Genomic DNA, 27,055 nt, shown 5'->3' on the forward strand with positions numbered 1-27,055 from the left:
AAAGCCAAGGAGAAAAGGAAAGAGATAAGCATCTGAATACAGAGTTCCAAAGAATAGCAAGGAGAGATAAGAAAGCCTTCCTCAGTGATCAATGCAAAGAAATAGAGGAAAACAACAGAATGGGAAAGACTAAAGATCTCTTCAAGAAAATTAGAGATACCAAGGGAACATTTCATTCAAAGATGGGCTCGATAAAGGACAGAAATGCTGTGGATCTAACAGAAGCAGAAGATATTAAGAAATAGGATTAATCTCCCTTAAAACCAAAACTACCCAACTGCTCTGTCTTCTCTCCCTTAGGAAATTCCAGAAACAGTGAAATCAGTTTTTAGCACTGAGAATTTTATTAAGCCATAAAATATTATTTGAAGAATTAAGAATTAATTCAACTCATCTTCCTTTTCTCTCTTTATATTTTACACTTTCACTTCCATAAAAAACCCAAGAACCGTTTCCCAGTCTTTTTTTTTTAAGGTATCCATTGACATCATTTTTATAAAACTGGCATTTCCTTTAAAACAGAATTGCATAAAACAGAAATTTTACTGTGCTACCATGCAAAAATTCATGTAATTGTTAAAAAGTAAAGATATCTTTTGTCTGTGTTCTTTCAGGGCAATTAAAGCATTTCAGGAGGTGCTTTATGTTGATCCCAGCTTTTGTCGAGCCAAGGAAATTCATTTACGGCTTGGGCTTATGTTCAAAGTGAACACAGACTATGAGTCTAGTTTAAAGGTAGGTTGTTGGGTTTTATCAAAGATACAGTGTTTCATTTTTTGTGTTTTTGAGGGGGGTTGTCAACATTGAGAAATGTTGGAATTTGTATTGGTACTTCAAAAGAAAATTTGAAAATTTAGATGAAAGAACTTTTATCAGCTATGAACTGGAAGATGTAAATGTTTGGGTTTCAGAGTACAAAGTAGTTATGATGCTAAGTAATTGTATCAGTAAACTTTTTCTTTTTAAAGTTTGAATTGTGGTCCGTCATCAGGAAAGGGTGAAGGTTTCAACCTCGATTTGAACATCTGAATCACTTCACTGTTGGTGATGGGTCAGAACCAGCTGCTCAGTGATTCTGTATCTGTGACCCCATCTTTTGACCGTTTACTTGTATGGGTCTCAGTCAGTGTCACTCCACCTCTACCAACAGAGCATGTCTCATATCTTAAATTATTAAAGAAAAAAAAGTGTGTTCTTTGGTAGTCATTTGAACTGCTAGTTTGTGAGTATAAACATTGTTGGGCAATAGCACATCATTATCATTGGTTAAATATTTTACTTTCTATAGATTTTAACATTTCTTAAGTTTTTCATTGAGTTTCCTGTGCTATTTATGCCATAACTTTAGGTATTACTGGGCTTTTCATGAAAATAGTTCTTCCCTGCTTGACAAAAGTATTGATTTTTGAAAGGATTAGAAGTTCTAGGAAAAGCTTAATTTTTTGTGAGTTTATGACTATGACGGTTGCCATGTTCTAAATGTCTCCATTGTATGCTTTCTTCATTCTGAAGGGTCAGGAGGGAGATAAAGATAATGCTTTACAGTAGGTTGTAATTTGAATTCACTAATAAGGAACTGCTGAAATTTTAAAAAATTATTTATGAATTCCTAATTGCTCTAGAGTTGTAAAGTAGACAGTTGCACAAATACTGTTTCTGTCTTTCATGAGTTTATACAGAATAGTGCTATTGGTATGAAAGAGAGGTATACTCCCCAAAACACTAAAATAAGTTGATTGTGAAAGTATTCAGATCACACATTTGTCAAAGGTGAGTACAGTTTGAGGAATAGGCCCTAGGGCAAATGTAAGTAATGTGGAGAAGTTAAATCAGTTTTCCTCAAGCTTAGAGCAGCTTGTCTCACACTGTAATTTGGCATGTGAGTGGACTTGAAATGGAAAACAAGTTCAGATACTCCACCTTGCATATTTCGACCTCCTGTTGGACAGTCACAGTGCATACTAGCAAACCAGAATATTAAAATGACATAATACAAAATCAACTTACTTGACTGTTTTACAGAACTGTCACAGTATGCATAACCGTGTGTTGCGGAAGTGTTTTTGGTAGCAGTTTGAAAAATGTTGCTTAGGAAATATATTTGATTGGAAAAAAGTAATCAGATATGTCCCAAATTATGGTATGTGACTGTCTCTGAATATCAGTACGGTGGTAACTTAAACAATTTTATGGATGCAAAGCTCTCTTTCCATGAAGGTGGCAATATTTAAAATCCCCTTTTATCTGGGGAAACTGTTGGGCAGTGTTCCATGACTAATTCAAAGTGTTCTTGCTTACTCATGTTCAACAGAAACCTTCCTGTATACAAGTTTTCATTTATTCAGGTGTATTTATTTATTTTTGTTCAGGTGTATTTAAAGGTTAACAAACTTTCAAGTCATAGTGATTTTTGTAAGATTGCCTTAGTAAGTGCAGTCTTCTTATTTGGGGCCTTTCTTCCATTTATTTAAAATACGTGATACCATTCTGATGTTTGTTTCATTTTTATGAACATAGAAAAGAATTTCAGGAGTCCTTGATATTTTTCTTCAATGAAATGAGAAGGTTTCATTTAATTTTTATCTCATCTTGACATTGGCTCCAGTATTCCTTGTCTATTTGCAAGAGAATTTTAGGCAACATTTGTAGTTGAAGATGTATTTCAGTATATTACTGTAAGTGCTTAGCATTTATTTTAAATGGAGGTAGGAATCAAAAGGGATGATATGCCCCATTCCCCATAGGTAGCCTCCAAGTTTCCTCCGGTGGACTGTCTAGTACTTTACCTTCATATGGATGGATATGGAGCCTCTGGTGACTTTTCTACTCCGTTAAGTTGTTTCCTAACACAGTGTGTTGGTATAGATGCTTTGGGCTGCAACCTCAGAAAATTCCCAGCTGAAGCTGGTTAAAATGACAACAAAAAAAGTAGCTCAGTAATGTAAAGTCCAGCCTTTAGGATTGGTGGATACAGCTGATCCAGTGTTTGATTAAAGGTTTATTTTCTTCTTTGTTTTATGTTGGCTCCAGGTTGGTTTCCAGGTGTGATCAAAGTGAAATGATTTCTTTTTCATGTTTCATAAAGAAAAGCATTATATAGTAACGGTATAGGTGCTGAGTATATTGCTGGCATATAATAAGTACTCAGTATATACCTGATTTATTGTGCTGTAGAGGACAAAGATCCTTACTTCTTTTTGATAATTTCAAGAACACTTTGCATCTCATTGGCCAGAATTAGACCACATGGCCATTCTCAGTGATTCCTTATCAAAGATTTGGTTATTCTGTTCCATTCTTTGGATCAGTTATTTCCTGTTTTTGAGCAGAGCTCAATTTCCTAAGTGTGCTTTTCATATCGAATAGAAGAGTGAGGGGTGGGTAAAAAGAGTGTTTTGATATGGGGGTAGTGCATACAATCTGTCCATTACAGATCCAGTCTTTTCTGCCTCATTTTCTTTCCCTCTCACGGATAGAGATACAATATATACAGTATGTTTTAGATGGTAAAATATTTAAATAAAATGCAGTTTATTTTCATAATAGATTCCTGCTTTTCACCCACACATGAAATGCATTCCAGGGCCTCCTGTTTTATTTCTATCTCTGGTAATAACTTTTCTCCCAAAATGTACTTCTGAAACAGATTCATTCTGTTTTGGTACCATGTAAATAGCTCTCGGAGCAAGCAAATTTGGTTTTAAAATTTGACCCTGCCACTAAACTAATTGTGTGACTTTGGGCAAGATGCCTAACTTTTCTGATCCTCTGTCTGTCTGTGTGTGTGTGCTTAGTTGCTCAGTTGTGTCCGACTCTTGCAACTCCGTAGACTATAGCCTGCCAGGCTCTTCTGTCAATGGGATTCTCCAGGCAAGAATACTGGAGTGGGTTGCCATTTCCTTATCCAGGGGATGTTCCTGACCCAGGAATCGAACCCAGGTCTCCTGCATTGCAGGAGACTGAGCTACGAGGGAAGCCCCTTTCTGTCTGTAGAGCTGCAATAACTACCTACTCCACAAGATTGTTACAAAGATTAAACAATATATATATCAAAGTCTCTGACAAATATAAGTTTTTTCGGCCCTTGTTTTTTAGTTCTCAGTTTAACCATATCTAAAACTCTGATTTGGGGCCAGTATTAGATATTGTTTGTATGAAATCCATTTTCTTGTCCTATATTTTAATACTTGTATTTTTGTCATACTGCCCACCCTCAGAAATAAGAAGTTAATGCCCAACTTACTTTTCAGCTAGTGGTGTTATTTTTCCATTACATTGGCCAGTAAAGATTTCACATGTTTAGTTGAGTGATGGAGGTACCTATTCTTAGTTTATTAACTACTTTAGTATTATCTGAACCAGAGTCCATTTCAGGGTGACATTTGTATGTGATACTGTGTGACTTTTCTTTTCTGCTTCATATAATACACCCTCAGGTGGGATTAGTTGCCTATTTACCTCCATATAATTAATTCAGAATTTTATTTCATTACTTTTTAATGATATTAATAATAATTGCTTATATTTGTTATGTATTTGAGGCAGTGTGCTATTGTTGCTTCAGAAAAGCATGCCAGTTTTGACAAGCAGTTTTATATGATGCTTCTAATTTTTACATCTTGGCAGACTATTTTATTTTCTTCATATGGATCTAATAAATGCAAAATAGGATGTAATATCACCCATATTCTTTGGTCAGTTAATGCATCTATTTTAACGAAGATCATATAAAAAGTCTCCCTGATATTTAGATACTTAAGTTCCCCTGAAATGGCAGCATTCAATTTTTTTTTTAAAGTGTATGAAGAAGGTGGCTTTTTTTATGGGAACTTGTGGGTAGTTGACTGGGATACCAGTGTAAGTCCCCTTATAATTTGATATTTGAAGATGATAAGTGCTGATTGAAGGGAATAATATGAAGGGATTAAGAAGATGAGAATTACAAGAGGTGATTCAAAGGAAATGGGTTGAACTCAAATGAAACTTGTGTGTTAGCTTGGCATTATACGAGGTGCTTAGTGTTTCTTGAATGGATAGGTTAATGAAATGAAAGAGGCGATAAAATGACAAAATGCCTCTCATAAGATTGGCTGGAAACATTGGGGAGAAAAGATGAGGCTGATTGTATTTGTCATCTTCTATACAAACTGGCAGTGCAGTTTTCTCTAGATGCCCCCTGTTCACCAGTTCATTCTTGCTGTCTCCCTTCTATTATTATACCTCACATGAAACTTCTGAGTGAAATAGCATTTCACATTTTTTTTTTAAAACACTCTTCTCCAGAAACTGCTTCATTTCCAGGTATCTGATTTGATATCATAATGTAGACTCAGGAATTTTATTGGTATATTTTCTTATTCCAAGAAATTAAGGCAGAAAGAGTAAGTAAAGGCATGATGATGTGTATTTCTTTTAGAAACCACTTTTGGAATCTGTGAAATACCTCATTTTACTATTGTATTCATATAAATCATTTCCTTCATTTAAGTGAGATACTGTGAACTATAAAAATATTTGCTGAGAATTTGAATACCAGCTATTAATTTTAATCAGGCTTTAAGTGTCTAAGATATATCTGTAGTATTTTTTGTTGAAGCTTTAACTGCGTATTTTTATTCATTCAGTTGTCTAAAGATAATAAAAATTGCTATTATTTCTCTATACCCACTCCTGGCTTGCTTCCTTCAGTTGCTCGATAACTTAACTCTTCTAATTGGCGGTTTGAAAATTTTAGGCTTTTAAAATTTTTTAATTTTTTGATTGAGACAGAATTGACATACAGCTTTGAGTAAGTTTAACTTGTACAATATGTTGATTTGGTGCATTTATATCATCACCATACCATATATCACCATCACCATAGCATTTCCTAATAACATCTCTGTCATGCCAGATAATTATCTTTTTTTTTGTATGTGAGAACAGTTAAGATCTAGTCTCTTGGCAGCTTCGAAGTTTATAGTACAGTATCATTGATACAGTAATCTCTATACTATAATCTAGTTATCTGCTAGTTTCACGTTTGTACCTTTAAACCACCCCAATTCCCACTTTGGCAGTGGAATTTGTTTTCTCCTGAGTATAATGTCACTGTCTTGGCAGAGAATGGTCACTGCTCTTTGTCTTCTGTCCATTTTTCCTCATTGTGGACAGAAATCTTTTCCTTGCTCCTTTGTTTTTCTACTGTTCATCAACTTATACTTTATCTTTTAATCTTTTCTGTGTATTATCTGCGGCTTTCCAGCTGGCGCTAGTGATAAAGAACGCGCCTGCCAGTGCAGGAGACATAAGAGACAATGGGTTCTATCCCAGGGTCAGGAAGACCCCCTGGAGAAGGAAACGGCAACCCACTCCAGGATTCTTGCCTAGAGAATCCCATGGACAGAGGAGCCTGGTGGGCTACAGTCCATGGGGTTGCAAAGAGTCAGACACAACTGAAAGTGACTTAGCACTTAAGCACTTTTTGTGTATTATCTGGTATGAGGTGATCATCTCATGGTTTATCCACTAATGCTTTGTCCACTTCAATCTGCCTGCCCAGTTTTATTTTTCCTTTTGATATTTATTTCTGCCCTGAGTTCTATTACATACCTGTAAGTGCAAATTAGTATAAGTAGCAGAAGAACTTCAGTTCCTCAAATACATTTTTGAAAAGGACATGACTGCTCATAGATGTTCAGTAACCATCCTTTCTTGATACTGAGCATTTGGGATAAGCCCAGGTTTCCTGTGTCAGGTTTCTCTCCTCAAATATATTTTAACTACAGGAAGTCATTTCTAATCAAAAAGCACTTTTTGGTGTTTATGGATGACTACTTAAACTTGTGGTTATAAATATTTGGTCTTCAGATGCAGCTTTATGAAACATTCAGTGTATCCAGTGTCACAGTTTTTTTAAGCTTATGTTTCTAAACAACATTTTACAATGCAGATTGTAACATTATCCCCTTTATAAAATATATTTCATGTTAACTTTGTTATTTGTGTGCGTGTTACTCTTACTTTGGTATGAACACATATTGTATACTAGATTTAAAGAACTTAAAAATTCAGTCAGTACATATTCTGATTGTTTCTGTACATAGATTTGACATACACTAGAACCAGTGTTTTAAAGTTTCTAATCAGTTGCGTACCTGTACCTTTATAAAATGTGATAAAAAGGAGAAATTTGAGAACTAGGTCAGACACAGTTACAGGAAGAAAGGTGAGCAAGATCTGTAGAATAAATTGGTTCTCAGGATGGATGCATGGATGGATGGATAAAAGGTAACACATCCTAGAGATCTTAAGGAGTCTTAATAAAGGGGTTAATTTATTGACAAATTCAGTGTGGGTAGAGAGTCCCCATTTATTGACTTGACTTGCTTTTCAGTTACTACAGTAGGGGATAAAGAAAGCAACAGGTTTGGGGATTGGGAAATGAAAAGCCTCCAAATGGAAATGGGTCATTTGGGAATATATTGAGTTGAAAGTACCTGAGGGATATCACATGTTGGTATAGACAGAAATCTGGAGCCAAAAAGAAGGGCTGGAAATTAGATTTTGAACATCTTCAGTATAGAATGTCTTTTGCCTTACTATTTTTTTTTGGAAAGACAGTTTTGGAAGAGACTATATTGGTAAACTTGAAAGAAGGAGCCTCTTTTTTGAGTGAAGATTGCTAGGATTCATTAGCTTTTAGTCATTGGTGCAGTAGAGTTCCTCCTTGAAACTGTTGTAATAATTTTGAATTACAAATAGAATGGAAGAACTGAGTTTGGGAACTTTGAGGGAATCTCGGTCAGATCAACTTGGCCAGGCATCGGTCAGGTCAACTTGGCCAGGCATCGTGGCTCACAAATGCTACTGAAACTTACCAGTTTTAGTTTGCTATCTTATTTTCTGAGACCAAATCCCTAAAGTAATTACCATCACATTCTAAGGCATTTTCCCTAGTTTTAGAAATGAAATTTGTTGGTTTTTTAATTCATACTTTGAGAATTCTGGCAATCTGTAAAAAAAGAAAAAATAATTTGCCTTTGACCTGCAAGAGTACCTGACAAACCTTCCATTCTCCCACTTAAATGGTTCATAAAACCCTGTTTCATAAATGCTGTGTAAACAGACATTGTTTCCTCAGCTTGAAGGATCTCTTTTCTTCCCTCATCTATATCTTTTAGACTCTGCTATGGAATTGTCTTTTAAAGTTTTATTAGAACATTAATTTCAGTGAGCCGTTTATTCAGTTGCGTAGATGCTGATTCAGTGCTAAAAAATCTTAACAATGCAGGAGCTGCGGGTTTGATCCCTGTGTTAGGAAGATCCCCTGGAGGAGGAAATGGCAACCCACCCCATTGTTCTTAACAGGTATAATCCCATGGACAGAGGAGCCTGGCGGCCTACAGTCCGTGAGGTCCCAAAGAATTGGATGTAGCTGAGCACACACACGCATAGCCGTAACAGTGCTTGGCGTAGAGTGAAAACAGGTTGCAAACATTTTACTACTAAAAAGCAGCATTTGCTTTAATAGACAGCAGTATTAACTACACGTACCTTGTCCATATAGACTGAAGTAAGGTTTTTGGGGGTAAGCACACAATTTGCAAGTTTTAAATATTGGCATTTAACCCTGACTGTGTGTTGGAAGTAGAGGGTTTTATCTGGTTCATAGGGTATTGTCCTCAACCCACTGAATCAGAACATCTGAAATTGAATCTGGAATCCACATGTTGCTCCAAATTAATAATTTATGCATACAACCATAACTTGTCAATAATAAAAAGTTATCTCACTGCTTATCTTCAGGTTTGGGAACATAGTTGAAGGGTTCTACAACTGAAAAGATGATAAGATAATAAGATAATCACAGACTATACAACTAGAAGTAAAACATTTTAAAAGGAAAATAAAGTCTTGAAATTAGTGTTTTATGTGTTAATTACATCAACTTCCATTTCTATCTGGAGGGGAAAATCTAGTTCCTTAGTCTATAGAAAGCAAAGTACTGAAAAGTTACTTTGAAATATTGAACAAGTCAAAACCTTTTAAAGAAAAAGTGACTTTGGTGATAACGATGTCAACAGAAATTGTAATGAATTGAACCTTGTATTAAATTGGACCAGAAAGGCTCTATTAAAAGGAAATCACTAACATTACGAAGAAACGTTGTAGGTGGATCTTCTGGCTTTGACATTAGTTTTCTGTGGAATGCTTTCTGCCTTGAGGTGTATGACGGCTGCTAACTGGCTCACGCAGCAGTCAGCTACAGTACTGCGGTATTTGCATATAAGGTGTATTTCTTAGCGCTTTCTGTCGGTTGCAAGGATGGGAGCTAGATAGTTTACCATGGCATCTTCAGGTTTGGGGCTGATTATCATAGCTGATAGTTATTTGCTGACTTATGTGTTAAAAATACATCTATTTTGCATCCAGTTTAGATACTAGAAATGAAACTATAAAGTCGTACCATCCCCACCCTAGTCTCTCATCTCCCTTTAGTTTACTCAAAGGTGTATCAGTGATTTTTGTTATGTGGGGTGGTTTTATGTGGCTGTTCTTAGTTTGTCAAACTCAATTATTCTGTAAGTTTTTTCATTCTCACGCCTGTTTTTGAATATGTACACTCTTGCAGAGTTAATTTTTGCATATCATTGTGGTTTGGAAATATTTGATATTTCATGATGTTTTGGGTTTGAAATGGTGCATCAGTGACTTCATTGCTGATTTTAAGAACGATTAATAATTATGTAGTCCAGAACTACTTCTGCCAGATTTCATTACAGGACCTTCAATATTGATAGATGAAATGTAGATTGGGCGATTTGAATTATGCCTCTCTCCGCTCTTTGTGAGATTTCAGTGGAATAGTGAAACTAAAATATTGCCATCTTAAATGTTGTTTTCTTGGCTGGTCAGTTTGCATCCTTTGACTCAGGAAAGTTCTGTCTTTTGTTGTTGTTGTTTTGTTGCTGGCTGACTTCTTTTGCGACCCCAGGACTGTAGCCCGCCAGGCTCCTCTGTCTATGGGATTTTCCAGGCGAGAATATTGGGGTGGGTTGCCATTTCCTTCTTTCCCAATCTGGGGATCGAACCTGCATCTCCTGCATTGACAGGCGGATTCTTTACCACTGAGCCACCAGAGAAGCCCCTGTCTTATCTAAGTATTAATGCTGGCAGGATAGATTAGACTTAGAAATGTAGTACAGTCTGAATGTGTGGCTGCTATGCCTCTTTTTATCTAGAGGAAAACAAGTGCTTATAAAATGTGCTTTGCTTTCATAGTACTCATTTTTTAAAATAGTCTGTTTTCTATTGCTATGGTAGCACACTAAAAGGATGTTTGAGGACATACAATCTGCTTTGTAGGCCAGGGGAGAATAAAAGCAGTTCTCAAAGTGTTCAGATGTTGGATTTTTTTTTTTCCCATTCTGTAAATGATGGCAAATATTTTTTCACTTTTGATTGTCATTGTGTCCCTAGTATCTTCATTGTCCTAAGGACAGTATAGGGTTTTGAAACAGTCGTTGAATGGATTAAATATTTAATATTTAGGGGTCATAGTCATTTTGTTAGTAGCTTGCTCATTCAGATTACAACCTCTAAATATTTAGTACTGCAAATGTAGGCTATAGTAATTATGCATACATATAACAGACATTTGTGAATGACTACTAGTTCATACTAAATTATGCCTTCTAATCTTTGTTTCATTGTAGTACTGGGTAACTGACATTAGTTTATTTTTGTTAACTGAGGGTTCTGGTTGACCAAGTGCAGTTTTGTTGATTCTGTGTTGAAATACAGTACTAAAAGCTTGCTGATGACTCTCTCCCTTGATATAGAAAGTTGTAAGTTTCTTTTGGGCTTCCATCTAGAAGTTGTCATTTTATGTATCAGTTTTCAGTTTTTCCAACAGTTGAAAAAAGACAACTCTTCAGGCATTTGGCTTATGGATAGAAATGGTGATTTTTAGAAAATTGTTTTGTACTTTTGGCTTTTGGTTACTTTTAATGGTAAAAATTTGTGGAGGCTTGGAAATTTTGAATATGTATTTCTGGAAATATCTTTTAGAAGAAATAAGAGACTTAACCGTTTTTGTTTATTTGTTTCTGACTGTGCTGGGTCGTCATTGTTGCACGGGCTTTTCTCTAGTTGTGGTGAGCTGGGGCTACTCTGTAGTTGTAGTGTGAGGGCTTCTCTTGTTGCAGAGCACAGTCTGTAGGGCTCACAGATTTCAGTAGTTGCTGCACATGGACCCTCAGTAGTTCTCTAGGGGATCTTCCTGACTTAGAGATCAAACCTGTGTTTCCTGCATTGCAGGTGGATTCTTTACCTGCTGAGCTATCAAGGAAGCCCCACCTTAAAATTTTTTTTTTTTTAATATTCCATGCGAACTATAGTACTGGTTTGCCTTTTCCTAATTATATTTATATAGCCAGTTCAGTGTTGATAAACTTGATGCCAGATTGCACCCCGTTGGTTTTTTTGACTATATTGCACAGCATGTGGGATCTGAATTCTCAGACCACTGAGCCCCCTACTTTGGAAGCATAGTCTTAACCACTGGAGCACCAGAGAAGTCCCCGGCACCCAGTGTTCTTGATGATGATTTGTATTCTTAAAGCGTTACACCTTGAGTTTGACATGTATTTTGTTTTTGTTTCTTTTTTTTTTTTTTTTTTGGTCAAGGGTACAGGCTTATGCAATATTATTACAAGTGGATGCTGTAAATTATTAGTGGCTTAATATTGCCTACACATATAATAGGGTATACATCCTAAAAGGGTAATTGCATTTCTTTTCTATTGGTTGCAAGGATGTGCTAGATATTTTCTAATGCAGCTTCAGGTTTAGGGATTGGTGATCATTATTGATAGTTGATATCTTAGTAGGTACATCTGTTTGGCATCTGGTTTAGATTACTAGAAATGAAACTATGAGGTCATGCCATCCCCACCCTAGTCCCTCATCTCCCTTTAGGTTTAGAAAACCAGTGGTTTTCTTTATGTGGGATGGTTTTGTGTGGCTATTTGGTGCATTCTTTGTGATACTTCAAATACTTTTAACAGACTCTGAATACAATTATTATTGAAAAATCGGTAAGGGCAAATAGTTTTACCCTTTATGATAATTCTCATAGTCATTTAAAAAATGTATATATCATTTTGAGATAAGCAGTGGTATTTAATCCATTAACACCATTGAACTTTTACTTTGTTTTTAAAATAATGATGTGTTATATTTGAAGTGTTCAGTAACTAACACTTCCTATTTACTAGAAGACTTAAAAACCTGATTCTTTTTTCCATATAAACAAATTTACATAGGATAACCTGATATCAAGTTAATTCTTATGCCAAATCTCTATTCTCAACTGTTCAAAGAAAATAATGCAGCAATCTGTGTGTTCTCAGCAGTAAATGTTCAAAGTAATGGTAATTGGTTGTCTAATATGTTTTATTTGCATGGCATAGTTTCATAATTATATTAAACCTTATATACCTGAAAATTATCTTAGTGCATTAATTTTCTCTCTTCTTGCAGCATTTTCAGTTAGCTTTGGTTGACTGTAATCCCTGCACTTTGTCCAATGCTGAAAGTAAGTATTATTAAGTACCATAGTTTTCTGCACATATTCAGATCACTTCATGGCAGATAATAATAATAGTCATGAATCCTGTGTAATTTTTTCCCCTGGAATTGTTGAATCTAACTATATTTGTTGCCATAACTATTTGTACAAATGGAACATGTGAGACCAGTTATTTATTGTGAACAGTGTGTGTCTAAAATAGATATGCTAGTGAACTGGGTTGTTGAATTAAAAGTATCTGTACTAGTGAGCAGGATTGATTGTTTGTATAGTAATTATATTTTAGATGACTTGGGGAGGTTAAAAACAGGATTGCCAGTCTTTTCAGAAATCTGTACAAAGATTCATGTGTTAGTTCACTGATTTATACTTTGTGAATTAAAATTATTGATAATGATGAGGATATACTTTGAGTTTCTATTATAGTTTTAAACATCATACATAAAGATTGTGGTGAGATTTTTCAATTAATTAATGTATAAAAAATTGAATTATTCTTCATGAAAATTTCAGATAAATCAAAAGATTGTAGATTTTACAAAGTCAGTAGTTTGCTATAAGTGACTTCATTTTTTTAAGCATATAAAATGGAGTTTAGTAAAGAGTTAGTAGTCACAATGGTAAAAATGCCTCCAAATGATTGACTCAGTGAAAAAAACTGTAGAAATTTGAAAAAACTTGCATATAAGATGAAATAAGATATAATGTTGATTAAATCATTATCTAGACCAGACTAATTGTCTTATAATTCTACTAAATGTAATTTTATGAGAAAACTTAAAAGAATTCTGTTTTCTTTAAATGAAACTTAGGATTTAGTACTGATCAGTATATTTTCAGAACAAATGGTGGAAAGGTAACATGTAGCACTATTTTAATTTCTAAGATGAGGTTAAATGAGAAAAAGGATTTAACTCATTGATATATTAATTTATGAAGTGTTCTTTTTTTTTTTTACTTATTTTTGTATCCTTAATTTTATATCCAGGTTATATAAACCATCTAAAATATAAACCCCTAAAATCCTTTTAAAATTATTTGATGGGAATAAGAAAAAAAATCTGATTTTCATTTAATTGATTGTATCTAGTGCCTAGAAACTAACTTTCATTCGTACTTGTCAATTTGAATGATAACTTTTGAGGGGCATTTCATAACTTTCAAACTAAATATTTTTCTAAATCCTTATTTTGTTCTACTCGAGCTGAAATCTTACTTGTAGATCATTGCTCCTGAGAGGGAAACACCTATGTAGAATGAGTACCAGAGGGCAGATACTTTCTTGTGGAATTTGAAGAGGACAGTTCTAACAATCATGAATGCATTTTTGAGCTTACCACAGCTCTCTTTCTCTTGATTGCTGAGAAAGGAAATAAGGAGAGTGACCAGTGTCCTGCTTTGCACAGGACTGAGGAATTTCCCCAGACTCAGAACTATGAGTGCTAAAAGGTTTGTCACTCTAATGGAAGGCATGTGCTTTATTTAGAGACATTACGCCATTATAGTTCAGTTGATGTGGGTAATTTATTTTTAACTATATAACTTCATAACTACTTGATAACCATGATAATAAAGGCTGGTGTCTCACAGAGCACTCTCAAATATAGACTACTCACTTTGGGTACACATTATTACTATATAAACACCAGACTCTATCATCTTTGTAAAACTTACTTCTCTGGATTTTTTAATATCATCACCTATTTAGGTAAGCTACAGATTTGACTATTTTTTTAAATCTTCCATGTTACTTTGATTTTAGAAAGTGAAGTGACCTTTTAAAGTCTGTAAGAGATTTCTGTTTTATTGCATAGTTCATTTATGCATTTAAAAAACACATATACTTGCTGCTTTCTAGAGCCTTTAAGAGGGATTAATTGAATTTCTACCTCTAATTCAGACTTGCCAAGTGGAGCTTTTTCTTATCTGTATAGTTATCTTCCACTTTGAAGAGGACTTTTAAGAATTTAAATATAAATTGGTCCTCACACCACAAAAGATGATACTGGATTTAGTAACTTCTGGGATAGGAAAGCCCTTATTGAGCCTGGAGGAACTTTGGGATGTAAATAGAATGCTACCTTCCTGCTACTAATCTTTTCTTCCATGTCACCTTTCTTAGAGAAGTAAGAAGACCGGGGCGGGGGCAGGGGAGGGGGGAGATGAACCTATATTTTCCATCTCTTCCTCATTCTCTAATGATGTAGTCAGGTGAGATTTGAACTATAACTCTCAAAGAGAGCTGTGTTGAAAAAGGGGACTAGGAAATAAGAAAACCACCCAACAGATACAGGTAAAGGGAGAGGATCTTTATATCTATAGAACTTTTATTTTTATTATTATTATTTTTACTTTTCATAAAAAGTTGATTTTCATCTTTTAAAAATGATGCTTTTTGTTTTGTCTCATCTCTGCTTATGATATTTAATGATTATGTATGAAGAGGGCAGTTCTTTTGGTCCAAAAATGTTTGATTTTAAAATTCATTATGTATTTTGTTTGGGCTTTATGCATATTTACTTAAGCTATTCTCAGGTGCTGCTTTAGGGAACAGGTGTCAAAATCCTTTGTTAATCCCATAACTAAATAAAAAGGTACCTTTTCAGGCCTTGCCCCAGGCTCACTGAATACAATCTCAGGGATCTCTATTTTTAACTAGCATCTCAGGTGAATCTTACAGTTATGGGAGTCAGTGTGAGAGTTAAGTTTATGATACCAATGAGAGTTTGATGATAGCTCTAGACCTTATTTTTAAAGATCCAGATACATATTATGCATATAATTTTGAAAGGCTCCCAGACTCCTTGAAATCCAGCTATGAAATCCAGGTAGATCGAACATTTAAAAAAAAAAGATTTGTCATTGGAGGATGAAAATCATTATTTAAGTAAGCCAGAATCCAGTTTTGATTCCTGATTCATTATTGCTTTCATTGAATCATTCATATTCTGGTGGTGCAGTTTCAGGAAGAGCTGACAATAAAAGCTAAAATATGTATATTTTTATTTTCAAGAGGTACTTGTTAATGTTTGTATTCTTTATTATTCTTGCTTTCCAAGTGGTTTGACCTTTTAAAAAATTTTTTTGAAGAACTGACAGAGAAATGCAACTTATTGTCTGTGACATCTTTGTAAACATTAGTATGAAATACGTAATGAAATATATAACTAAAAAATTTTTCATTGTTGTTTTAATCACATACTGACTTTCTTTTTTGAGTTTTAACTGAGGTTTTAAATACCATGTTGTGAAATCTATATCTGTTTAATGTTGCATTTGAACTTTGTTAAGTATACTCACTTGCTACAGATTTTAATGTTAATTTTAATAATTACATTGACAAAATTTAGTAATGACCAGTAATGAATACATGTAGTTTCTTATCATGTTCTTGTATGCTTGTATATTTTATTAAGAATAAGTTATGTTCTGAAATTACTTAAATCTATGCAGCAGAGATAGTGTTTATATTTTACATTTTAAATTCTTACTTAAATTTATCCAAACACTACTGTAATACAGTTGTTGACTTATTTTCTCATCTTTGCAGTTCAATTTCACATTGCCCACTTATATGAAACCCAGGTAAGTGTTTTAATTTAGCTTACTTTAAAACACTCATATCATTTTAAGTGGAATCAGATGCACAGATAATTTAAATGAGTTCTGGGCACTACTTCTTACATAGTACTCATTAAATGTGGTCAAGATTTTGCATTCAGGTTACAGTTATTACATAGAGTTCTTGTTGTGTACAAAGAACCCATTAAACCCTAACTATCTGCAGCCTTAAATGGCTGTATTTGAGAAGCTTTCTCATATTCTTGATGTGAAATGCCTAGGTTTCTTTTCAGAATGTTATAGATGTTTGTTATAATGCCTTGTTCTTAGTTTCACTTTTTAATTAAGATTGAAATATCCCTTCCGTATATCACCATTTGAAAAGCCTATTAGTAACCTCTTGATGTCATTACCAGTACTTTTATGGCTGCTGTATTTAATTTTTTTTGGCTGTGCTGCAAGGCATGTCAGATCTTAGTTCCCTGACCAGGGATGGAACCTGTGCCCCCCCGCAGTGGAAGTGCAGAATCTTAATCACTGGACCACCAGGGAAGCCCTGGCTGCTATATTTAAAAAGCTATTTTAGAACATATTTTTATATATGGCAGAATTTGCTTAGTTACATGATACAGGGTATAACACATAATCATTTAGTCTAGGTAAGCAGTTTTGGTATGGGCTTCCCTAGTAGCTCAACTGGTAAAGAATCCACCTGCAATGCAGTAGAGCCCGGTTCAATTCCTGGGTGGGAAGATCCCCTGGAGAAGGAATAGGCTACCCACTCCAGTATTCTTGGGCTTCCCTGGTGGCTCATTCGGTAAAGAATTGACCTGCAATGTAGGAGACTTGGGTTTGATTCCTGAGTTGGGAAGATCCCCTGAAGAAGGGATAGGTTACCCACTCCAGTATTCTTGCCTGGAGAATTCTGTCGACAGAGGAGCCTGATAGGCTACAGCCCATGAGGCTGCAAAGAGTCGGACACGACTGAGCAACTAAGCACAGCACAGGCAGTGGTATGGAAAATCAAGTGTAAGTTGGTATGAGGCTAAATATTAGGTAATTATAGTTTGCTGCTGTTTTGCTGTACTCAGTCATGTCCGATTCTTTGTAACCCCATGCACTGTAGCCCACCAGGCTCCTCTGTCCATGGGATTTTCCAGACAAAAATACTGGAGTGGGTTGCCATTTCCTGCTGTAATCATAGTTTACCCAGAATATAATTTTTATAACAGCTTTAGGAAAATAAAGTACTGTTATATTTCTAGATAATTTCTAAGGTCTGTTTTGTTTCAGAGCCACCATGAGGTGGTCTAAAAGAAAAATTAACATCTGATTGCTGGACACCTCCATCTGCTGTGGTTTCTCCCCCCACCCTCCTTGCACACATGCACACAGGTGTGTGTGTGTCTACTGAGTCAGAATTGATGCACACTCAGCTTTGGATACTCTAGTAATCTAGGGATTTTATCTACCTTGAGAGGGTGCATTTGAGAATCATGTGCATGTTGTGGAGCAGAGTCTTTACCTGCCAGTGCTAATCACTGCCTCCTTGTCAACTGCTGAATCAGTAAAGGCCCCAGGGTGAAAGCAGCTATAGAAATAAGCTGCTTCTCCAAAGTTCTTTCTCTGGAGTCTTAGCTTCTGCTCTCATTGCCTCAGGAGATCTCTGCTGCCTTCTAAAGGATAAGATATGATTTTTTTCCCCAGCTTTCATAGCTCTTAATGAGATTTCCCTCATCTGTCATTAGGTAAAACAGATGTTATCTAACCATTCTTTTTAATGAGTGTTTTTTGGCTGGAGATGGAATTCTATTTTATTATTTTATATGACCACTTTAAAATTTACATTCCATTGTCCTCTGATTTTCATTGTTTCTGGTGAGTTGTCTGTTGGTACTAATTGTTTTGAATCTTATGAAGGTTAATGTGGGGACAGGGCCCTTCCCCCACTGATTCTTTCATTTGATGCATTTTAGTGCCCATTAACACTCCAGTACTCTTGCCTAGAAAATCCCATGGATGGAGGAGCCTGGTAGGCCGCAGTCCGTGGGGTCGCTAAGGGTCGGACACGACTGAGCGACTTCACTTTCACTTTTCACTTTCATGCATTGGAGAAGGAAATGGCAACCCACTCCAGTGTTCTTGCCTGGAGAATCCCAGGGACAGGGGAGCTTGGTGGGCTTCCGTCTATGGGGTCACACAGAGTCGGACATGACTGAAGTGACTTAGCAGCAGCAGCAGTGCCCATTAAGATTAAACAAAACAAAACCAAAAAAATTCGTGCTAGGCAGAGTATGTAATTACTGGATGATAGGAAGCTGACACTATAAGCACATGAAAGGATTGAAAAATCTCTACTTCAGTGCTTATAACAAGGATTTTTATTTTCAGGTGAAAAATTAAGGAAAACAAAAAGACTTACCTACCTATCTGAAGTGTACAATGTGATGATTTGATATATGTATGATTTCCCCCCACTGAATTATTAACACACCTGTCACCTCACATCTTCAAAGGGAAGCATTGAGAACATTTTAGTTCTCTTCACAAACTTCAGTTGTATAATACATTGTTATCAGCAATAGTCATCATATTACATGTTTGATCCTCAGACCTTATTTATCTTATAAATAAAAGTTTGTACCCTTTTACCAACCTCTCCGTGTTTCTTCGATCTCACCTCCTGCCAACCCTTGCAAATCCCCTCTTCTAGAAGATCAAGCCCCCACCTCACTGCTTTTTAAAAAGAATCCACACAGAAGTGATACTGTATAGCATTTATCTTTCATTGTCTGATTTTTTTTCACTTACCATAATTCCCTCCAGGTTTATCCATGCTGTCACAAATGACAAGATTTCCTTCTATTTTTAAGGATGAAATACCATTCCATTGTATTTATATACCACATTTTCTCGATCCCATCTGTAGACAGCCACTTAAGTTGTTTCCATCCTTGTCGTTGTTTAGTCACTAAGTTGTATCAGACTCTTTGTGACACCAATGACTGCAGCACACCAGGCTTCCTTGTCCTTCACCATCTCCTGGAATTTGCGCAAACTCATGTCCATTGAGTTGGTGATGCCATCCAACCGTCTCATCCTCGGGTTGCCCCCTTCTCCTCTTTCCTTCAATCTTTCCCAGCATTACGGTCTTTTCTAGTGAGTCAGCTCTTTGCATCAGGTGGTCCAAGTATTGGGGCTTCAGCTTCAGCATCAGTCCTTCCAATAAATATTCAGTGTTGATTTCCTTTAGGATGGACTGATTTGGTCTCTTTGTAGTCCAAGGGACTCTCAAGCACCACAATTTAAAAGCATCAGTTTTCGGTGCCAGACTTCATTATGATCCAACTCTTACACAAAGTACATGACTACTGGAGAAACCAAAGTTTTCACTGTACGGACCTTTGTTGGCAAAGTGAGGTCTCTGCTTTTAATTACACTGTCTATGTTTGTCATAGCTTTCCTTCCAAGGAAAGAACATCTTTTAATTATTACAATTTACTCTTAGATATTTATATCATTTATTTAATTAATCTTTCTCATTTTATTAGCTGAGGACCACCCCCCCCCCAACAGTGCCATTTTTTCCTAGTAGTATTAATGGTTTTGATTTCTTTTTCTTGATTATTTATGAAATGACTTGAATAGGTCACCATCTAAATTCTAAATAAAGATTAAAGATAAAGGATTTCTCCCTTTTAATTTTGTTATTAGTGTTACTTATTTTTGAAAATCCAAAATGAAAGTGCCTGAAAGAATGCACAGTGAAATATCCTTCTCACTCTTTTCCCCTGGCCATGTAGTCCCCTGCCAAAAGCTACCAACTACCATTATCAATGTTTTTATATCCTTCCAGAGAAACTTGTTGTATATATAAGCAAATCTATATGTATGTTTGCACATATTTTATTGAAATAATAGCCCATTATGTATGTTCTCTCTTAATCTTGTTTAAATTGGTTTATTTTGTAAACTTAGTATTATATTTTGGAAATCATTCCCTATTAATACATGTTGATCTATATTACATCCCTTTGCAGAGATGTAGTGTAACTAATTTAACTATTCTCCTGTGAGAGATAGTTATAAATAATGTTGTTATGAATAACACTGTTGGTAAGAATTACTAGTTTCATTGTTAACCTTGCCTTCTAACTATCCAGCCATAGTTATTACTGACACATTATAGACTGGTTTCATTTATGTATATTATAAGAAGTCCAAAAATTCTAAAGAAAGAAAAATTTAAGCTCATGTTTAAAGATGCAGCAAGGAGATCAATCCTGGGTGTTCATTGGAAGGACTGATGCTAAAGCTGAAACTGCAATACTTTGGCCACCTCATGCGACGAGTTGACTCACTGGAAATGACTCTGATGCTGGGAAAGGTTGGGGGCAGGAGGAGAAGGGGACGACAGAGAATGAGATGGCTGGATGGCATCACCGACTCGATGGACATGAGTTTGAGTGAACTCCGGGAGTTGGTGATGATCAGGGAGGCCTGGCGTGCTGTGATTCATGGGGTCGCGGAGAGTCGGACACGACTGAGCGACTGAACTGAACTGAAGTATGTCCTGATTACTTAGGGTTTATTCCATGAATTCAAGGTTAGTTCAATGTAAGGAAATGTGTTAACAAAACAAAAATCAATGTGAGGAAGAAAGATTTTTTAAAAAGGAATGAATGGCATTAAAATAGAAAAATGGTAGATCTAATTAAATGAAGTCAGAATCTTTTTATTCTAGAAAAAATTTACACAATAGATAAATCACAGACTAACTTGATTAAGTGGATAAATGAGATGAACCACAGATACACAAAATAAGATGATGACCGTGGGTGCAGAAGAAATTAGAATAATCATATGAGACTATTTAGCAGACCTTTATGTGGATGGATTTCAAAACTTAAATGAAGTAGACTATTCCCATGGAAGTACAGGCTAGCAAAATTCACCTCATTAGAGTTAGAAAAGTTACAAAAAGCCATTTTTCATAAAAAGAGAAAAGTAATGCCATGCAAAAAGTACCATGCCCAGTTGGTTTTACAGGGGAATTCTACCAGACCTTCAAAGACCAGATAATTCTAGTACTCTGTAGATTGCTCCAGAGCATTAGAAAAGGAGAAAAACTTTCTAATTTCTTTCTCCTTTTTTATAAGTCAGGGGCTTATAAATAGCTTTCTGTCTGACCTTGAGAGACGTGTTTGATCATAAAGTCCTTTCTTCACTTACTGATTCTATTGTGTGTTTTTCAGATATAATAGAAACAGAAGTCTGATTCTAAAAATCACTTATGGACCATAGTTCTTTGATGTCTTTTTTATTGAGAAATATACATGACATAAATTTTACCATTTTAGCCATTTGTTAAACCATTTGTTCAGTGGCATTAAGTACATTCACTTTATTGTGCACCTGTCACCATTGTCCATCTCTAAAACTTCATCATCTTCCCATGCTGAACCTCTGAACCCAATAAAGAATAGTTCCTCATTCCTCCCTCCCTGCAGCCCCTAGCAACCACTATTCCACTTTTTGTCTCTATGAGTTAGACTATTCTAGGTACCTCATGTAAGTGGAATGGTACAGTATTTGTCTTTTTGTGTCTGGCTTATTTCGCTTAGCATAATGTCTTTAAGGTTTGTGTATACTATAGCATGTGCCAGAATTCTATTCCTTTTTAATGTTGAGTAATATTTCACTGTATGTATACACCATATTTGGTTTATCCATTCATCTGTCAGTTGATTTCCAGCTTTTGGCTGTTATGAATATTGTTGCTATATGAACATGAGTGTGCAAATATCTGTTTTTGTCCCAGCTTTCATTTTTTCTTTCTTCTTTTTTTTTTGATATATAGTCAGAATTAGAATTACTGGGTCATATGGTAATTCTGTTAAAATTTTTGAAGAACTTTCACACTGTTTTCCCTCATTCCTTTTTGAAGAAAGTATATATAACATTGATACTTAAACCTGATACAGCACAAAAAAGAATGAATGTACACACTGTTATCACTGATGAATGTTGGTATAAAAATACTAAGTAAAATATTAGCAAACAATCTATTACCTCATGAAACAAATACACTATGAGCAAGTGGTATTCATTCAGAGAATACAAAGTTGATTGAATATTAGGAAATATGTTAATATCATGCCTTATAATAATAGAGCTAAAGGTAAAAGCAAATCATCATCATAGACAAAAGAACTGTAAACAAATCTTCCACTACAGTTACTTTCTCACAGGGATATGGATAGAAATTCTGTAACTTTTATGTAAATATTCAGTTCAGTTCAGTTGCTCAGTCATGTCTGACTCTTTGTGACCCCGTGGACTGCAGCACCCCAGGCTTCCCTATCCATCACCAACTCCCGGAACTTAGTCAAACTCATGTCTGTGAACTCGGTGATGGCATCCAACCATCTCATCCTCTGTCGTCCTCTTCTCCTCCCGCCTTCAATCTTGCCCAACATCAGGGTCTTTTCAAATGAGTCAGTTCTTCACATCAGATGGCCAAAGTATTAGAGTTTCAGCTTCAGCATCAGGACTAATTTCCCTTAGGATTGACTGGTTGGATCTCCTTTCTGTCCAAGGGACTCTCAAGAGTCTTCTCCAACACCACAGTTCAAAAGCATTAATACTTTGGCTCTCAGCTTTCTGTGTAGTCCAGCTCTCACATCCATACATGACTACTGGAAAAACCATAGCTTTGACTAGACAGACCTTTGCTGGCAAAGTAATGTCTCTACTTTTTAATATGCTGTTTAGATTGGTCATAGCTTTTCTTCCAAGGAGCAAGCGTCTTTTAATTTCATGGCTGCAGTCACCATCTGCAGGGATTTTGGAGCCCCCAAAAATAAAGTCTCTCACTGTTTCCATTGTTTCCCCATCTATTTGCCATGAAGTGATGGGAGCAGATGCCATGATCTTAGTTTTCTGAATGTTGACCTTCAAGCCAACTTCTTCACTCTCCTCTTTTACTTCATCAAAAGACTCTCTAGTTCTGTCGTCTGCATATCTGAGGTTATTGATATTTCTCCCAGCAATCTTGATTCCAGCTTGTGCTTCCTCCAGCCCAGCATTTCTCATGATGTACTCTGCATATAAGTTAAATAAACAGGGTGACAGTATCCAGCCTTGATGTACTTCTTTCCCGATTTGGAACCAGTCTGTTAGATACAGATGGAAGAGTATGTGTGTATGTGTATGTGTTGTGTATACATTAATATATTTCCCAGCTCTGTTTGCTGTGAGTGCCTGGAAGCAAGGCCCCCCTCCACAGCAATGAATGTTCTAGCATCCAGATCTTTGTTTCTAAATTTGATTCTTCAGTAAAAGAAATCAAGAATTCTTGGGGAGAAGTGTGTGATTCTAGAGCTTAGGGAGGGAACCTACAAAATGAGCCCTGGAATATTTCATGATGCCAAAAAGTAAGGGAGCGCTCAAAAAACGATGAGGCACATGAAAAGATTCAGGAGCCAGCTTGAGTGGAATAGGGTTTCTAATCCCCGAATTGGAGACAATTTTAGGAACAAATAATTATAATAATGGTGTACAGTACAGAATAAAATATATTAGCTCATATTGCTATAAATGAATAATTGAATGAATAAATTGGGGAAAGGTGACACCTTTTTCTTCCTGTGGAATTTTAATTAATATATGAGAAATGATGAATATCTTTCCACAAGGTACTTACTAGTTTGAAAAGTACATTCTTCAAAATAATCATCTAGTACTTTAAATATGAAGGTAATGAAAAGTCAGAGACTGAATGTCTGTCTCAGGTTAGAGAATGGTAAAGACACATGCTAACTGAACACACTGTGGGATCTTGAATTAGATCCTGGACCATAAAAGTGGGACAGTTGGTGAAATTGGAATAAATTTTATAGACAAATAGTATTTTATCAGCATTAAATCTGTCAGTCTTCTCATTTATTTAATAGCTTTGTTATTTTTATGTCATCCTGATATGTCTTTTATCATTATGAAATATTCCTCTTTATCTCTGACAGTGCTCTGTCTTGAAGCCTTCTTAATGTGATCTGAATCTTATCACTTCAGCTTTTTAATATTTAGAGTTTACGTTGTATGTTTTCCATCCTTTTATTTCAGTCTATTTGAGTCCTTATAGGAAAAAGTGCAAATCTAACAATTCTTATGTTTATGGCTTTCCTTCACTTTTGTAATCTGTCTGGCAGTCTCTGTTCTTTGTTTGAATACCTAGTCCATTTATATTTAATTTGATTACTGATATGATTACATAAAGTTGGCTGTCATTCTTGTTGTATCCTTTGTATTTTGTGGTTTTTCTCTGGCTGTTTTCAAGGTTCTTTTTACATTTGGTTCTTAAATATCTGACTATGATGTACTTAGGTATTGGTTTTTCCTTTATATTTTTACCAGTGTTTTTCCTCGTCTTTTGGATATGGGATTTAATGTCATCCGTTCTGAAAAGTTCCCAGCCATTATATTGTCCATATTTTCTCTGCCCCATTCTTTCTGTCCTTCTTGGACTCCTGTTATGGGTATGGTAGATATTTTGTTATTGTCTTGTACACCTTGGATGGCTTTTTTTTCCCCTTCTCTTTTGTCTGTTTTGCTTCAGTCTGGATACATTCTGCCAACCTCTTTTCAAATTTGTTGATTTTTCTAAAGTCTTTAATCTGCTAGTCAGTCCTTCAGCAACTTTATTCTTTTTTAAAATTTCAAATTTATATTTTTCAGTTCGAGAATTTCCTTTTGTTTTTCTTTTAATTTATTTTTCTGTGCTTTGGCTTTTTTTGTCCATTCCTTATTGATTGTTTTCTTTTACATTTGTGAACTTCATTAAAATAGCTGATTTTAAATTATTTGCAGATTGCAACATCTGAGTGATTTCATGGCTGATTTTCATTGATTTCTTTTTCTTTTGAACATGAGTAAAAATTTCCTGGTTCTTACAGGCCTGGTAATTTTATCCTGGGTATCATGAATAATGTGTTGTGAAGAGTGACTTTGTTATATTTTTCTGAAGTTGATTTTTTGTTTTATTAGGCAGTTTTAACTTTGCTCAAGTCACACACTAAACTTTGTCATCCCTGTGGTGGACAGCAGTTAAATCTCTCTTTCTTTAGTTCTTTTAGGCTGCTGGACGTCTGTTGTGTTCCTGTATGGTTCAGTAGTCAACCAGGAATTTGAGCAGTTTAATTGCAGAAGTTGATATTCTCTCTCTCTCTCTCTTTTCTGGGATTGTTTCTTCTTCACTCACGTTTAGCTCTTGTGATAGCTTCAAACTCTTTCCTCTTATTTTTCAAGCTAGTAAGATTGCTGATTTCTGTTTGAGGTCTAGCCAACCAGACACTAGTTGGGGCCTGCCTTCAGGTCAACATCTTGGAAAAATGAGGTTACTGAACCAGTGCCATTCCATTCCTCTAAGTCTTAACTTCTCTGGTTTTGCCTAATTTTGGCTTCTTTTCAGTGCTTTCTGATAGATAGTTGACTTTTGTATTTTATCCAGAATTTAATGCTGTCTGTGAAATGTTACTGGAGCATGAGCAGAGGCAAAACTTTACTAAATACCTTTACACATAAACTTGTGTTGCTCTTTTGTACTACTTGTAATCAATACTTAATGTTCTGCTGTAAACATCTATCATATTTTACATTTCCACTCACCTAGTGAGATAGACCTAGTTGTCCATCTCCTTGGTACTACAAATAGTACTATTTACAATATTACCTATGGGAAGGTTCCTTTGGTGTATAGATATATCCAAAGAATGAGATGGTTAGATTGTAGCATATTTACACACCTAGTTCCATGAGTAAATCCCCTTCAGCAAGGCCTGAGTATTTTCCTTTATATCCCCACAATACTAAAAACTACCCAAATTTATGTTTGCCAGTGTAATTGGTAGAAACTAGTATTTCATTTAAATTTGCATTTTCTGATTTCTCAAGGTTTATACTTTACATGTTTTTCACCTTTTACATGTTGGTTTTTATGTACATTCCCAATTTTTCTCCTTATATGTTTCAAGTCAGATCCTTCCTCCTTCTGATGTGTGTGGGTTTTGCCAAGTAGAATAAATTTTTCCCCATCTCAAGGAAATATTATCCATTTTCTTCTTTTAGTTGTATGCTTCTGCATTTCATATTTAGGTCTTTAATGTGGGTGCCAGTTTTATATATAGTATGAGGTAGAAATAAAACTTGGTTTCTCAGTATGGTTCGTCTAGTTTTTCAGGTATGATGGTTTATTATTATTAATATTATCATTATTACTAGGGTTTGGAAGTATGTTTTAGCATTTGTTGAGGTAATTCCAGGAGGTGGTCTTCCTAAAATATAAATTTGATTATATTGCTTGAACTCCTTTCAGTGGTAGCCCATGGTCTTAGGATATTGTCTACAGTCTTTTAACATGGTTTAGGAACGCCTTTGTGAAGTTGTCTGCTTGTCTCTGCATTTTCTGCCCAATCTGCTAGTAGTCTAAGCTTGTCTGCTTCTGGGAAATAACTATGTACAATATTGTTACTGTACATAGTACAGTAAGTTTTGTTTTCATATCAGTATTCTTGCCTGTAGTCCCAGCAATTTCTGTTATGTGTTAGGTGTTTAACAAATACTTACCAGTTGAAGGAACTGAGTTGAATAACTTGATTGTTATCCTTCACTAACTGTCTAATTTACTTTTTCAGATCAGATTAATGTTTAAAGGGAAGTCATATACCTGATGAATAAAAGTTTATGTAATAACTATTAATTTCAATGGACGTTCTTGCAATTTTTCCCCGTGTTGACATACTATTCATAGAGCTCCTTATTTCCATAGCTCTTTATCTCATTTAATCCTAAGAAGAACTCTAGATAGAAAGATCAGGCATTACATCTGTTGTATGGATGTTGAATCATAGTTCAAGTGATTTG

The 27,055-nt window shown here is 35.4% G+C and overlaps 1 protein-coding gene across 5 annotated transcripts in view; it reads left to right on the forward strand.

Annotated features, from left to right (window-relative positions):
* Positions 1–27,055, forward strand: part of KDM6A (lysine demethylase 6A) — a 192,874-nt gene that overhangs the window by 102,514 nt on the left and 63,305 nt on the right. For all 5 annotated transcript variants that reach the window (XM_055393513.2, XM_055393512.2, XM_055393514.2 and 2 more), the window contains exons 6-8: positions 615–735; positions 12,526–12,580; positions 16,125–16,159. In XM_055393513.2, coding sequence (XP_055249488.1) covers positions 615–735; positions 12,526–12,580; positions 16,125–16,159 — 211 coding nt within the window. The remainder of the gene's footprint in view (positions 1–614; positions 736–12,525; positions 12,581–16,124; positions 16,160–27,055) is intronic.

The sequence above is a fragment of the Moschus berezovskii genome, chromosome X (assembly GCF_049115385.1).
Source record: "Moschus berezovskii isolate FMDL1 chromosome X, NW_MosBer_1.0, whole genome shotgun sequence".
Lineage (NCBI taxonomy): Eukaryota > Metazoa > Chordata > Mammalia > Artiodactyla > Moschidae > Moschus > Moschus berezovskii.